This window comes from Amaranthus tricolor, chromosome 13 (assembly GCF_026212465.1).
Source record: "Amaranthus tricolor cultivar Red isolate AtriRed21 chromosome 13, ASM2621246v1, whole genome shotgun sequence".
NCBI classification, from domain to species: Eukaryota; Viridiplantae; Streptophyta; class Magnoliopsida; order Caryophyllales; family Amaranthaceae; genus Amaranthus; species Amaranthus tricolor.
This window is the reverse complement of record NC_080059.1, coordinates 15808163-15824135: the sequence shown is the minus strand read 5'-3', so window position 1 is coordinate 15824135 and position 15973 is coordinate 15808163. Positions and strand designations below refer to the sequence as shown.

At 32.6% G+C, this 15973-nt stretch overlaps 1 protein-coding gene across 1 annotated transcript; it reads right to left on the bottom strand.

The window, feature by feature from the left end:
• Nucleotides 1–7254: 7254 nt before the first annotated feature.
• LOC130797417 (catalase-2-like) lies at nt 7255–15017 on the bottom strand. Its single transcript, XM_057659976.1, has 8 exons — nt 14851–15017; nt 14489–14585; nt 10746–11023; nt 9452–10228; nt 9272–9361; nt 8375–8442; nt 8148–8241; nt 7255–7595 (listed from the first exon to the last, which is right to left on the bottom strand). Exons 1-8 carry the CDS (start codon nt 14863–14865, stop codon nt 7536–7538), a joined length of 1479 nt encoding a protein of 492 aa, XP_057515959.1. The 5' UTR covers nt 14866–15017; the 3' UTR covers nt 7255–7535.
• Between the last annotated feature and the right edge of the window lie 956 nt (nt 15018–15973).

The window sequence follows — 15973 nt, the reverse complement described above, 5'->3', positions numbered from 1 at the left end:
TTCAGGAGTAATGTTCCTTCAATTATAATGTTCATCAAATGCATTAAGATTAGAGTATTAAACCTCATAACATATGAATATCTTGATTGATAATTTTGAATGAAATGTTTTAGAATAGAATAGCCATTAAAGGGCACAACTCTTCATAAACACCAATGATTACATGGCTCATCACCCTCCTCTTTTTTTTCATGACTGATGTGCAAATTTTATTTAACCATAAGCGCACGGCGTACGTGTAGTCGCGGGTCGAACACAAGGAAGTTAGGATAAGCAACTTGCTAATCTCTACTAAAAATATTGTTTGAAGAGAAAAAAAAAAAGATTGATTGGTTGTTTAACTAATAAATTAAAAATGATATAAGAAATTGGATTGAAACTATATGATAAAAAGATCTAGGGTGTCGAGAATCCCCTAACTTCTTATATGATCAAACTCTTAACAGTGTCTATAAAACGTCAGATTAATTGTGTGATTAAACATGATTTTCCTCTCGCTATGTTGATTCACTATTAGATTTAGGCCCTATTAATTTGATTCTCACACGCTAGTTTTATTGAATGAATTAATAAGAATTTAACTATAATTTTCCCTAAAGAAAAGTTGATCCTAATCTCAGACGCTAGTTCTACTGATTAGTCCAACAAAGCATATTTAATTTAGGGTTATTGCCACAATTCAATCACTTTAATCCTAATTTCATAGACATATTCAATAATCAAATCATACTTGAATTATAGGTTCAAACCCTAACCCTAGATAATGGATCTACTCACTACTCATGGTGGAAACAATGAACACAAACCCTAAGATGATGCTAAACATGAATAAAAATGATAATATTGAAACTTGCACGGAAACAATAATTAAAAATATGAGAAACACAAATAATGAACCAAAAGACAAATTGTGAAGAATAAGACTAATTTGATTAAAGGATGATTAATTGAAGACCATAAAAGTTCACTAATGGAAGATTAAACTAGTACAAGGAATTAAATGACAAGAAAATTAAATGCTAAAGAAAACTTATAATACTCAAAGGAAGATTAATGGCAAAATTTCATGAAAACCTAAATTAAAGGATGAATTGAAGAGTAAAATTAATGGAAAACAGTAAAAGCAAGTCTAAAGGATCAAGAAAGAAGAGAGAAACCTTAATCAGTTTTTATGGCCTATTTATACTAATAAGGAGTTAAGGACTTAACCCTAAATGCTGATTCAAAGATTAAAGAAAACAACCGGGTGAAAATCCCGTGCAGCAAAACAGTGACCCAATGCCGAGTCGGCTGGCCAAAATAGAATAATAAAGCTGAGTCAGCCTTTTTTGCTAGAAAATCGTAGCAACTTCAAACGGTCGCCGTCTCTTGCTCGGCTGTCGAAATTGGACATATAATATACTGTTGGAAAGCTCTTAAAGTCTAGTTTTCAATGCCGCAAACCTTACATTAATACGATATTTCTATCAAGTTATGCCCAAAAGAGTAGACATGTATCAAATTTCACCTCAAAACTTTTGCATTATAAACACTATTTTAAACCATAAGAATTATGCTTAAAACAATCAAAACAACTCAAAATCAACATGAATAACAAAAATAAATAATGTAACATAAATCTTCAAAATAAGCACGAAATTACTAACAACGACCATCATTAAGGAGTATAAATTAATATAAATAAGTGCAAATAATTGCATTTATCAATGACCAACTTAATAACTATCACTAACATTTTTGTCTATTCATCTATTTAATTTATCCAATTGTTAAGTGTAGAGCATGATGATAAAACAATACATGATGGACACATCATCCGCCCAACATAGTGACACACGCTACGAATATGAATATCTTTTCGATCGTCGAAACTAAATTAATTTAATTTGTATTTTTAAGAACCAATATTAACGGGTTATTACAATACAAGTTTAAAGTGGAACTAATAAGCCTACTTTTCTCCATTTAAGAGCAACTTAATGCCAAAACAAGTTATCATTCATCCAGTCAAAGTAACTTCTGGTTATTCTAACACACACTTAAATAATTTACCTACTTAAATAATTTACCTTACTCAATCTATAAGTTATGACATAAACTCAACAATCAAATAAACTTTGACATCCAATAAAAAAAAAGTGTACTCTATGATCATTTCTTTCAACCAACAAGATTTAAGTTATAAAAACATATCCCTATCTAATGTCATAAACTACTCACACTTGTACAACAAACTTTAATATTAGTAATTTTAATGATGTTGACACTTTTGATAACCACAAGTTGTGATATAATTTACTACACCTTACAAAATTACTCACAATGACAAAGAAGCATGAAATGAAACACTTCCATCAATAATTTGTCACAGCAATAAAAACAATAATTTCTTTTTACTTCAACAATGACAATAACACTAACTATATATACTAAAAAAAAAAGAAAAAAAATTAACAAGCTAGATGATGATAGCCACGATTACTCTTAGGGGTGTTTGGTATGGGAACATAAAATGTAAGGAAAAAGGAAATGAGAAAGAAGAGTAAGGGTAAGGTTATGTGTTGTTGTTATATGTTGTTTGGTATAACAATGTAAGGGAAACACTTACTTGATCATAGATTCACCAACAAGAGTAGTAGTAGAAAGGAAGAGAACAACTACATAAAGAGAAGAAATTTGTTACTTGACATTGACATAGATGAGTGGTAAAAAAAATAAAGGTAATCATGATTCAAAAAAAGGAGTGGGTTAACCTAATATTACACCAAACAACAAAAGTAGATCAGTAATGGTAATTGAATCCCTTACTTGGTATTAAAAAGTTCATACCAAACAGCCCTTAACACCCAAAAATCGAGGCGACAAGAATACTTAAATTTATGACAATGAAAAATTATAATGCCAAACAAAACTCAACATTCAACATAATAAAAAGTTTTCCATGTAATAAAACTCCATCAAAATAGCACACTACCATTATTTTCAATCATATTTCAAAGCCTAACTCAAATATATTAAATTCATTAATCAAACTCTTAGCCAAAATAAGATTCAATAAAAATAATACAAAATCACCACAAAATTCACAACCTTGATAAAATTTCAATTTGAAAAAAGAAATATAATAGGGAAAGAGGAGATAGCCTACAAAGGTGAAAATAGAAAAAGGGATGAAGAGACAAGTGGTTGTTGTGGTGGTGTTAACACAAAGGAGCACGATGATGGTGGAGGACAAAAAAAAGCATGTAGGTGGCGCAAGGGCAGTCTGTAGGGGAAAAACGCAGCAGGTGCTGCTGCTGGCTGCTGCTCATGGAGGATGAAGGAAAAAAATCACCGCTGCTTGTGGAGGAAGTAAAATGCAGCTGTGGTGGTTGTGGAGGTGTAGAACAATGAGGGAGAGAGAGAATAGAGAAAAAGGCGTAAATGTGAAGTGATGGCTGTTAGAATAAAAGGATAATATTCTGTTTTGAATATTATCCTTATTTAGCTTAGTTAATTTTACCAAGTAAATATTGATGTATATCTCCATTCCATGATTATAGCCTAAGAAATCTCATGAATATGGAAAGATTAGGAGGAACGTCCGCCTAAATGCTAGGCCTCACATACTGTACAAATACTTGGCATTGTTCAATGGTCAAAGCAAGGAATTAAAACTCTTTCATGGTATCAGATTAAGGTTTCGAACTTGGCTCTATTCTCTAACATTCTTCTTCCTTCTCTTCTGCTGCAAATTATGACTCCCTCTTTCAAATTTCACCCGGCCTTGACAGTCACCAATGTCAAGTCTCTTAATCCTATTGAATTAGACACTGAAACTTGAATGTATCATTCCTGGGCTGCTCTATTCAAAGTTCTTGTTAGAGTCCATGACGTCTATGAGCACATCATACCACCTACTAATGTCAAGGAACCAACTCAACCAAAAGCTTAAGCTTTTGGTTGAGTTGGTTCCTTGACAATGGCAAGGAGTAATCTCAACTTAAAAACCCTAATTCATTTTTTACTTGGGTAAACCTTCTAGCAAAGCACAACTAAGAATACACACCTTTATTGTGGTCACAATTTTAATGAATTTCATTCGAATCTCTTTAATAATAATTGTAAATTTATATTTAATATAAATATATTGGCCTTTTAAATTCATACATATAAATAATCGATTTAAACTAATTCAAAATAATTTAACATAATTATGGAATCTCTAAAAATTATTATAATAATAAATAATAACGTCATAAAATGACAGGGAGTTACAAGTATTATTTCATCATTTCCTTCTTAAATTCATCAAACGTTGTTGAATTTTGAGCCTATATAGATTAGATTATCCACATATAAGCATAAAATGAGAAATTCATTACCTTGTGCCTTGATATAGACAAAAGGTTCACTTGGACTCTTGATGAAACCATGCCAAAGAAGATAATTACCGATATTATTGGTCCATGCTTTAGGTAATTGTTTGAGTTCGCAGAGAACTTTGCGAAGGCGATATACTTCGTCTTCTTGACCTTCGATGACATAATCTTGTGGTTGCTCGACATAAACTTCTTCTTTAAGTTCTCCATTTAGAAATGTTGACTTGACATCGAGTTGAAAAACTGATAGCTGATGTTGTGCTGCAAGTGTCAGGAGTGTTTTAATTATCTCCATCCGAACAACTGGAACATTTGTTTCATTATAGTCAATTCTCGGTTGTTGTGCATATCCCTTCGCCACAAGCCTTGCTTTGTTTTTGTTGATTAGGCCATCATCATTATGCTTGACCTTGTAGACCAACTTGAGTTAGATGACTTCCTTATCTTCTGGCTTGTCTACAAGCTCCTATGTTCGATTCTTCTTGATCATCTTAATTTCTTTGGTCATAGCCTCGATCTATGTTTTTTCTTGCGCTGCTTTTGGAAATGTTTGGCTTGGTCACAATGATAGTCTTGTAGCCATGCTTGTGGTTGTCGATTGCGTGTTGATCTTCAAGCTTCTTGATGCTGAGGAATTAAGCGTGATGTTGGATTTCTTGAACTTGAGGCTGATATTGGACTTTTTCTAACTTCTAGCAATGACTATCCAAAAGACTATAGAGTAATAACAAATATGATGACTACTCACAAAAAAACGAAAGTGGGCATCCCCTCAAGATCCTTCGAATAGATTGTGGAGGAGAATTTGCAAACAAATTAAACAACTTTTGTAAGAAGCCCTATGAGGGTTGGCAAAAGATAAAGCCAAGAGTAGAGAACCTCAAAATATTCAGGTGCATAGCATATGCCCACATTTCAAAGGAAAATCGAAAAAAGCTAAATGAGAAAGGAGAAAATGTATCTTCATTGGATACAGTCATGAAACAATAAGGTTATCGTCTCTACAAGCCCAAATCTAAAGAATTAATCATTTCAAAAGAAGTAATTTTTGATGAAGTAGCTGAATGGAAGTGGAAAGAAAAAGAAATAGACGCTCGTGAAGGAAATACTCTTCCAAGAGATCCAAGTAGAAAAGACAGAGTAGGAAAACCAACAAGCCCATCATCTCCGAGTCAAAGTTCTTCTGGAAGTCGGAGAAGTTCAAGATTAGCCTCAAGCTGAGGTTGTATAACATCACGTTTAATTCCTCATCATCAAGAAGCTCAAAGATCAACACGCGATCGACAACCACCAGCATGGCTACAAGACTATCATTGTAACCAAGTCCTAATGGCTCTTTTCTCTAGTGAGCCATAAACATGTCCAGAAGCAACATTAGAAGAAACATGGATTGAGGTTATGAACGAAGAAATTAAGATGATCGAGAAGAATCACACATGGGAGCTTGTAGACAAGCCACAAGATATGAAAGTCATCAAACTCAAATGGGTCTACAAGGTGAAGCATAGCAATGATGACTCGATCAACAAATAAAAAGCAAGGCTCGTGGCAAAGGGATATGCACAACAACCAAGAATAAACTTCAATGAAACATATGTGCCAGTTGTTCGCATGGAGACAATTAGTATAGTTCTGGCACTTGCTGCACACCATCAGCTACCATTTTTTCTACATAATCAAGTGCATCTACACTTTTCATGTATATTTCTAGATTTTCTTTTTTATACTAGATTTTTCTTTCTTTTACTAGATTTTTCTGATTATATCATTAACACTCCACCTAATCAAAAAAATCTTGTAAAAAAAATCTTGAGTAAATATTAATGTTTCTACCATAGACACTTGTCAATCTCGTAACTTGCCTTTGCTTTCATTGACGCTCTTGTAGCCAACATGCACTTGTTTTTTTATATCTTCTTGTTGGTAGTTGATACCCTTGTTTTCAAATATTTTCCTCAAATTTGGTTTTGAAACATTTCTTATCATCGTGGCTTGCCATTCTCCAAGTGTTTTCTCTAGTTAGTGTTCATGTCACCAAATTTTCATAATCCTTTTATAAATTTTAATTTCTTAATTCCCTTTTTTTTTTTTTTAATTTCTTCAAATTTTTTTGTTAATGCCCATGTCATTAAAAATTTTCCTAATTTCTTCTTCTATATCTTTTACAAATGTTTTTGCCATTTTTTTCATGTTAACTCTTATGTCATTAACTTTCCCCATTTTCTATATTTTTGCTAGCGCTCTTGTCACTAACCCACTAAATTTGTTTTAAAATTTTTTTTCTTGGTGCACGTGTTAATCATCAATTTACCAAAATATTCTTTTTATTTTCACATTTAAATATTTTCCTATTATCATTTTCTTTTTAACTATCAAAATACTTACCGCAATCTTGTTGTAATTCTTCAATTGTTTCTTTGTTTGCTTCATCGTATTTTATTCTCAGCCTTTCGATCTTTTAACTCTGACACCAAATATTGAAAATGGATTGTCCTAGTAATTTTTGTAACTTGAGAGGAATTTGTGTATTTAAAAATGAGAGTGCATGACTGGGGCTTGCTTACACTTTTCTTTTATTGCTTGAATGTGAAGTACATTATATATGTCTATTTATAGTTGGAAGTATGAGGCTTTAGTTTCTTCTAGATTTGTCTAGATAGTCTTACTAGATTATTCTATCTAGGGCATTCTCATCCTACCTATAGATTCCTTGATTACTAGTATTTTAATACTTTGTCAATAACACAATGACGTGGTGGTAGGCCTCGGGCAACTGCCCTTTAGAATTTGTTGTCTTTTTGCCATTTTTATGAGAGCTTTAGGATAATATGGGAACAAATTTTTGACGAGTATAGTGTTTAAAAATATGGGGACGAAGATTCACAATAAAAAATTTGTGGCCGAGCGAAAATGGCAAATTATTTTCAGTAACTCAATTATACACTTTATGATGAAACAAAATGAGATTATAAGATAGATGCAATTAGTACTGCAACTCTAACACCAACAATATAATAGTGACTTCAAATTTAGCTCTCGTCTACACTGAGATACTCCGGGAACTGTGGCAGAGTATAGTGTTTTTATGCAGAGCAGCTAGATATCAAGTTTTTGGCGAGCCTGTCCTCGTCTCAATGCCCTAATAGTACACATTCATGTTCGTGCTCGTCATATTCACATGGTTGGCCTCACATTGAGTCTACTTGCGAGCTTCATCCCAAGAGACTTGTCTGCCTGTAATATTACGGAAAACACATTTTAATAGAATATACAGATTACAGACCAATATGAGATCAGAAAATCGGAGCGTTTGAGCTAAAATTGGTTATGGGTTGGGTGGTTGAATCAGAAATAGGCTAAAGTTGGTTATGGGTTGGGTGGTAGGATCTCGATCACAATCACAGTCGCATAACTACTTTCATAGTAAAACCTTTGAAAACCTGTCAAAAAGTGGTACCGAGACCGATATTTTGCACTATAGTTACTCTTGTAAGAGACCGTCTCTCCAAGAGACGACTTCAAAATATGAAGTCCACATTCTTATTTTCTCTTTAATTTGCACTATATTCTTAATTTAATAGAATATAAATCTAATGCGTCTCTTGTAGAGACCATGTCTCACAATAATTTGTATTTGCTCTATGCTATGGCCAAAATGTCCGGGTGGATAAGAGTTAATAGAACATGTTGTAATAAAATGGCTTGGGACAAGCCAAAACAAATAGCCCAATCTGAAGCTGAACAGGGAGAGGTTTAAAAGTAAATGGCAGATAGAAATATGTTGACCTGAGACCAGTAAGAAATCCAAATGCTGCGGATTTCATGAGTGACACGAGGATCAGATAAAGCATCAACCACTCTGCAAATAAATCTCTCTTGCCTGACAGGATACATAAGCATAAAATCATATTAAAACAAAAAGACAAAAAATCATTTTAAAATCAAAAGCCACAAATATACTACACTTCTATGAAATAAAACAATTAGCAAGTCCAACCAGGGAAGAGACTAACCTGGCTGGGTCCATAGATCTGTATCTCTCTCCAGGCTGCTTGAAGTTGTTTTCCTTTGCAATCACTTGCTGCAATAAAGCAGCATCACAAAACAGTTGATCAATTTTCAAGAACTATTATTACTTGATCATGAAAATAAATTTCACAAAAAATGGAGTGATCAGAGCATCCCCTCTTATGACGAAACTCACTTATCAGAAACTAAATTAACAGGATTCTTTCTAATATAAAGTTTGGATTCACCCCAACCTTACTAACAGTAACAAGAATGCTTTCGTAGACCTTGTAATATAGCATCGAATATGCAATACAAGGTCACAACAAAAGCATATGGATAAGAAAATTATTATCCGTACAGGTATAAATTCCATAGAAGTATAGAATAGAAATATTACAAGAGAACTTAAAAACCGCAATCACAGGAAACAATAATATAAAAATGTATAAGCACAGAATTTGCGGTTACTTTGAGTAAAAAGATACTGCCTACAGTTGGGGGGGGGAGGGGGGGGGGGGCAGGGAAGTCTAAATTTTATGTGTTGAAGAAATGTAACAAAGATAGAATACGGAAATCAATGTTTTTAGGAATGAAATGTTAAATAATCCACTCTCTTTTCTTCCATCTAATGGGTGTGTTTGGATGCAAGGAAAAGGAGGGGAAGAAAAGGAAGGAATTCGGAAGGAGGTAGAATCTCTTGTTTGGATAGCAAAATGGGAGAAAAGCAATTTGGAAGGGAGGGAATTAATAAGTCTAGGACTGAAGACATTAAAATGCTATCATTTTTGCACCTGAACTACAAGTTTTTAACAAAAAAAGGAATTAAACAACCCATACACGTTAGATCAAAAATAGTGCATGGAGCAACCAAAACAAATGGCAAAAAAACAAAAACTAACCTTTTCACGCCTTCCATTCAAAATGTTTGAAGGTATGGGATATCTCTCAGCATGACAAACAGGATCATATCTTGATGGGAAATAGTCAATCTAAGAAACAAAACGATTAAATAAGAAGTCCTATCACAAATATAGCAGACTTTTAAGTTTGCAAGAAAGAAATGGAGAAACAACAGATACCTCCTCATCTCTGTGCATAAAGTTCAAGAAACCATCATAGTGGTTGTTGTGGTGAGAACACTTGGGTGCATTAACTGGAAGTTGCAGATAGTTGGGACCAAGACGGTGTCTTTGGGTATCCGAGTATGAGAAAATCCTAGTCTGAAGTAGTTTGTCATCAGAGTAGTGGATACCAGGAACAACAATAGAAGGGCAAAAGGCCAACTGCTCATTCTCAGCAAAAAAGTTGTCAATGTTCTTGTTCAAGACTAGACGACCCACAGGAATCAGAGGTAAAATGTCTTCAGGCCATGTCTTTGTAACATCTAATGGATCAAAGTCAAATTTATCTTCATCAGCTGGGTCTATTATCTGGATGAAAAATTTCCATTCGGGATAGTTCCCAGATGCAATTGAGTCATAGAGGTCCTGAGTAGCATGGCTGTGATTAGCTCCTCCAACTTTGATGCATTCGTGCTCCAACAAGGACTTTACTCCACATGTTGGCTTCCAGTGGAACTTCACATAGTGTACCTTGCCAGCCTTGTTAACCAGAGTATATGTGTTAACACCTGAGCCATCCATGTGCCTGTAGTCTTGAGGAACTCCGATATCATCAAAGAGGAAGGTGAACATGTGCAAACTCTCAGGATGGTGAGAGAAGAAATCCATGACCCTCCAGTTCTCCTGGATGTGGGATTTAGGATTGGGCTTGAGGGAGTGCACCATATCAGGGAATTGCATTCCATCACGAATGAAAAATACAGGGAAATTGTTCCCCACCAAATCAAAGTTACCCTGCAAGCAACAGAAATAAATAAAAATTTATAAGCTGTAGAACAAAATAAAAAACTAAAGCAGTTCAGTTTCAAGACTTTTGTACTGCATCATTGGCAGTGTTAAACATTCAACTAAACATCCACGAAAGCTTAAATACTGATACACCTAACAAGGTCACTAGGTCAGCACTCACCATTGTAACACAAAAGTACTAGTCTATTTTGAAACAGAATATAATTTCCATGTTAAGGCCATGTTTCACCTTTAAAGGTGCTCTTAGAGGTAAAATGTTTGAACATAAAATTGACTTGTATGCTCTAACATAATCAAGAGATTCAAATGCAAAGAAAATAGAAATATGTTGAAGCATAAAGTATCAAAGGTTCAGACACGTAAGTACCAATATAATGATGTTTCAGACACGTAAATACCAATATAATGATGCAACAAGCCCTACCATGAAGAAACAATATCGACAATTGAAAATGTAACTTACTATAGGACACGTAAAATTCAGAATAGATATGGAACTCACCTCTCTGGTGTAGAACTTTATAGCAAAACCACGAGGGTCCCTGAGGGTTTCAGGACTGCCACGTTCATGAATAACAGTGGAGAAACGAACAATGATAGGGGTCTGGACACCAGGAGCCCTCAAGAAATCAGCACATGTCAGATGAGAAACATCATGAGTAACTTCAAAAAATCCCTTTGCACTTGCTCCCCTGGCATGAACAACACGTTCTGGGATACGCTCTCGGTCAAAGTTGGCAAGCTTTTCTACCAGGTGATAATCCTCTAAAAGAATGGGACCTGTTCAAAAAAATATGTTAGCAAACCACACACCACATTGACATGATAATGCCAAAGCCTTGATCCCAACAATATGGGGATTAATTTGCAACTTGTGATATGTATCCATCAGAGTGTAGGTAAATTACAATCAAACTAAGCTGGAATAGCTGACATTGGTCTTACTATATGTCTATATCTAACTCCAAGTAATCAAAATTGTTATGGCAGGGCTAGTTGACCTTTGGGAAGTAGATAGATGTTCATGGTCTTGGTAGTAAACCTGAATAGTTAATGTACCAAGTTTAAGGGTTAATAAGGGTTTGATAGACGCCATTTCATAATGTTATCCTGAAATTCCTTACAATTAATATTTCCAACCATAAATTCTTGTTTTAGTTCTCATGACCAATCTTATGAGCAAGTAAAATAACTTTAAGTACTAAACAGAAGTTATTTCTTTCAATTAGTTCAAATCACTCAGATTAAGGGGGTGTTTGGTAGTTCTTTTAGGGTAGATGGAAATGGAATCAAAAAAGTAAATCCATTACCTAATGTATGTTTTGGTTGTGTGGGTAATGTGTCAATTACTTTTCCATAAGTGATTCACTTACTTTGTTACAACAATAACAAGGGAAGAAAAAAAAAAAAAAAGAAGCAAGCAAACTCGTCTTCCTCATACACTGTCTCAGTCTCACCATTCATACACTTACCCTTTTTATGCCGAACATTTAATAGTAAAAATAATACTAACAATACAATAAGTCTCTTATTATTTCCATTCTATTTCATTTTCACTTCTCATACAAACACCTTAGTAACACCCAAAATAGCTAATTGATGGAGAAAATGGGAACATTTTAAGTGACACAAAATCACTACTTTGGAAGAAAAAGAGTATTTATGCGAGGAATGCAAAAATCAAAGGTGAAGAGAGTAAAGAAAGTGGTACATCCATATGGTATACCCTATGTTAAATTTAGGATACGTGGACACCGTCCTATTATTGGATACGGGTACGGAGATACGGCAAAATAATTTAAAAAATCAAAATAACATAAATATACTTAAAATTGCCTAAAATATTAATAATCAATATAATAATAATAATAATAATAATAATAATAATAATAATAATAATAATAATAATAATAATAATAATAATAATAATAATAATTATAATGATTATAATGATTATTATTATTATTAAGATTGTAAACATAATAATAATAATAATATTATTATTATTGGACAAATAGAAGGAAACAAAGAGATTATTATTAGTAGTAGTTGTAGGACATCAGTACTACTTGCATTTTAAAAATAATACTCCAGTAGTAGTAGGACTGTAGGAGTAAAAAGGTAAAGAAGGAGTAATTAACTAAAAAGTAAGAAAGTGAAAAGATAAAAAAATAAAAGGTAAAAAAGTAAAAAAAGTAAAAGTAAAAATAAAATAAAGCTTCTTTGAGAAGCTAAAAGTCTTGACTTCATCTTCCTTACTAAAATGGTAGAACCTTCATCTTCCTTTAATCATTAAACTCCTTTTATGTGCTCCAGAAAACGGTACACTCAAACAATAGTGAAGCTTCAATGGCGATTTAAGAATGACAAGGTGAAACTGGGCCGTACCCAAGTACAATCCAGCGTACCGGGCACGTGTCCAGCACTTGTATCCGTATCGGCCGTACCGAACACCGGTGAGCCGGCGAAAATGGAGGGTCCGAGTAACATAAGGTATACCTATTAAAGTATGGAAATGCTATGGACGAATAGGAATAACCTAACCAATTGATCTATTCAACAAGATTTGAAGGAGAACAATATGCCCAATGACTAGAGAAGAAGCACTATAATTCCTATTTACAAGAAAAAGAAAGATGTCCAAAATTACCCTAACTAGGTATAGAACTCATGAGTCTTACAATGAAATTATGTGAAAGAGTGATACATATGTACCAGAGAACCAAATAGGATTAATGTCATGAAGATTTACAATGAAACCAATTTATCTTATGAGACAATGGAATATTATAGTGTTAGAAAAAGAGACTTGCACATGATTTTTAATGACTTGGGAAAAAGCATACGATAAGGTAGCAAGAAAAATACTTAAGTGGACAATGAAAAAAAGGGTGAACCCAAGAAATAATTTAATGTAGTGCAAGATATGTATATGTGAAGACAAATGTTATTTTGTGGGGTCAAAATCTGTCTTCATTAAGGCTCGGCCCTAAGTCCATTTCTTTTTGTATAAAAAGAGATGTGTCTTATTGCATATGGTTTACTGATGACAATATTTTAATTGATGAGACTAGAGAGAGTGTAAATGCTAAGTCTGAAAGATGAAGACAAGAGTTGGAGTCACAAGAGTTCAAATTGAACCGGAATAAGTACATGACGAATACTTTAGCACCAAAGAGACAATGAAAGGCAATGTAAGACTAGAAGAGAAAGAAATCCCTCTTAATGGATGTTTTAAATACTTTAAAACATATTTTATAGTAAAGAAATACAACAAGATGTAACCCATACAATTAAGTGTAGGTGGAAAGAATAAATAGCGGCTACTACGATATTATGTGAACAAAATGTTCCCCTAAAGCTAAAGATTAAGTTTGATGACCACTAGACCAGCAGCACAAATCAGAATGCTTGGACTTTTAGAAATAATCATAGTAGGGAGATGAGAGTAACAGAAATGTAAATGCTTTAATGGATGAGTGATATACCTTGAGGGAAAGAATTCAAAACAAAATATAAGAAATAGCTTAACAGTTGCATATTGAGGAAAAAAATAGAAAATGTTTGAGATGATTTGGACAAGTGTAAATAGGGTAATAACAAACCGGTAAGAAAAATAAAAAGGTTGGAGCTCTAGAGACTAAAAAGAGGGCAGATAACCTGGAGGGTAAAAGTAAAAAGAGATATGAGGCATCTAGACTTATATATTGATAAAAGAGAAAATCAGAATAAATAGGAAACAAGAATCTATGTGGACAACCATTGAAAATGATACATTGATTGAGGTAAACAACCCTAATCTTTTGAGATTAAAGCTTTGTTATTGTAGCGGTTATTACTTCCTCTTTTTACTGTGCATTTCTTTGAACCAACATCAATATTATTTCATCAATATTATGTTTTTGGGAAATAAGCAAACAATCCTTCAAATCAGCTAAAGAGCCATATCACTATTACCTATTTTGAAAGAAAAAAAATTAAACAGATATCCAGAATACAAATAAAAGATTAATCAATTCAATCCCTCTCCCACAAGTAAAAACTTTCCCTCTTTTGCTATAAATTTCTTTGATCCAATATTGACATCAGTTCATTTTAAGTACTTAAATTAGCTTAAAAAACCGATATCATCATTACCTATTTTGGAATACAAAAATTAGCATAAAATCCAGACTACAAATACTATTACTTAGCAAATAATCAAAATCACATCAAGTAATGATAAATTTTTAAAAAATATTGTACCTCTGCTTCCAACAGTCATAGAAGAATTGTTATTCCATACAGGTGCACCAGAATTGGTTGTACAGTAAGGTGAATTGTGTGCACTTGATGGACGAAACTACACAAAAAAACATTGGAATCAATCAAATACCCCCAAAAAATTCAATTGAAGACCAAAAGCTAGTATCAAAATCAATAATTAAAACCCTAGAAATTCAATTAAACACCAAAAACCGATATTATTATCATTAAAACCCCCAAAATTTTCAATTAAACAACAAAAACTAATCTCGATATCAATATAAAAACCCGAAAAATTTTAATCATAAACCCAATCAAAATTGTAAATTAGAATCAAATTGATAAAAGGAAAAAGAACCAACTTTATAAGGATCCATTGGGGGATAGAAAATGGAGGCTTTGACAATACACTAGAGAGAGAATGCAGGTTTTTAGAGAGATAAAAATGAAGAAGGATAAGTATGTGGCGAAAACAAAATATAATTGGGAAATACGATTAGTATATACTGCTATTTAAAAGTGCGTGACGTGAATAACTCAATTCTCGATAATCTTGTTTTCAAATTTATATTTATTTTCAAAATTTTAAAAATTCTAATTTTTTTTATTTTTTTATTTTCAAAATAAATGCCATTATAAAAAAGAAAACTTTGTTGAAAATCGTAAATTAGTTTAATAGCTAAATATTTTTCTCAAATTTTATTTTAGTAGTTCGATCCTCACACCTCATAATCTTTTTCTCTATATATTATTTTGATTTTTTCTTATATAAAATAGCTTTCATTATTACAATTAGCGACTTCACTAATTTGAAATTTGTCTAAAGGTGGTTTGTGAAATATTTTCAATATTTAAGTAAAAATTCGGCTCAATAATAAAGAAATAGATTCTTAAAAGACGAAAATAATACGAATACAAGCTATATTAAAATAAGCATAGTTAAATATTATCACATAAATTCTTGTGACAATCGGTCTATTTGAAAAAATATTTTTAATTGGGTCAGTCCATTATATATTTTTTAAAATATTGTAAATAAGTATTAAGAATAATATAAATAGACATTTAAGATATTAAAAAAAGTAGACATTAAGAATACGATATATAAACATTAAGAATAATATAACTAGGCATTAAAAATATGGTAAGTAAACATTAATTTTTGATGAGTTGAGCTCTAGCAGATAATATCATAGATAAAAGAGAGGCTAATCTATAAATACACATAATTGTGAAGTACATTCACGAATATCCATTGCTAGCCTTTAATTGAGTTCTTGATTACTTAATCATGTTAGTAAATTTAAAATTATGAAAAATTGTATGTAATATGACACACTTTGGTAAAAAAAAATAGTTTATTATGTCGAATTTATTGTGTATTTTTTAGGATGCACTTTACACTTACTATTTATCTAATATATATTTCTATCTATTGGCAGGGCCGTCGATTGGCAAGGACAAAGCGGGTTACCACTCAGGTTT

What these genes read in the sequence shown, in the direction of transcription:
- LOC130797417 (XM_057659976.1), bottom strand. An exon ending in TTATGCACAGAGATGAGGAG is followed by an intron (nt 9,362 to 9,451) that starts GTATCTGTTGTT and finishes TTTGTTTCTTAG; the next exon opens with ATTGACTATTTCCCATCAAG. An exon ending in GGATTTCTTACTGGTCTCAG is followed by an intron (nt 7,596 to 8,147) that starts GTCAACATATTT and finishes GTAATATTACAG; the next exon opens with GCAGACAAGTCTCTTGGGAT.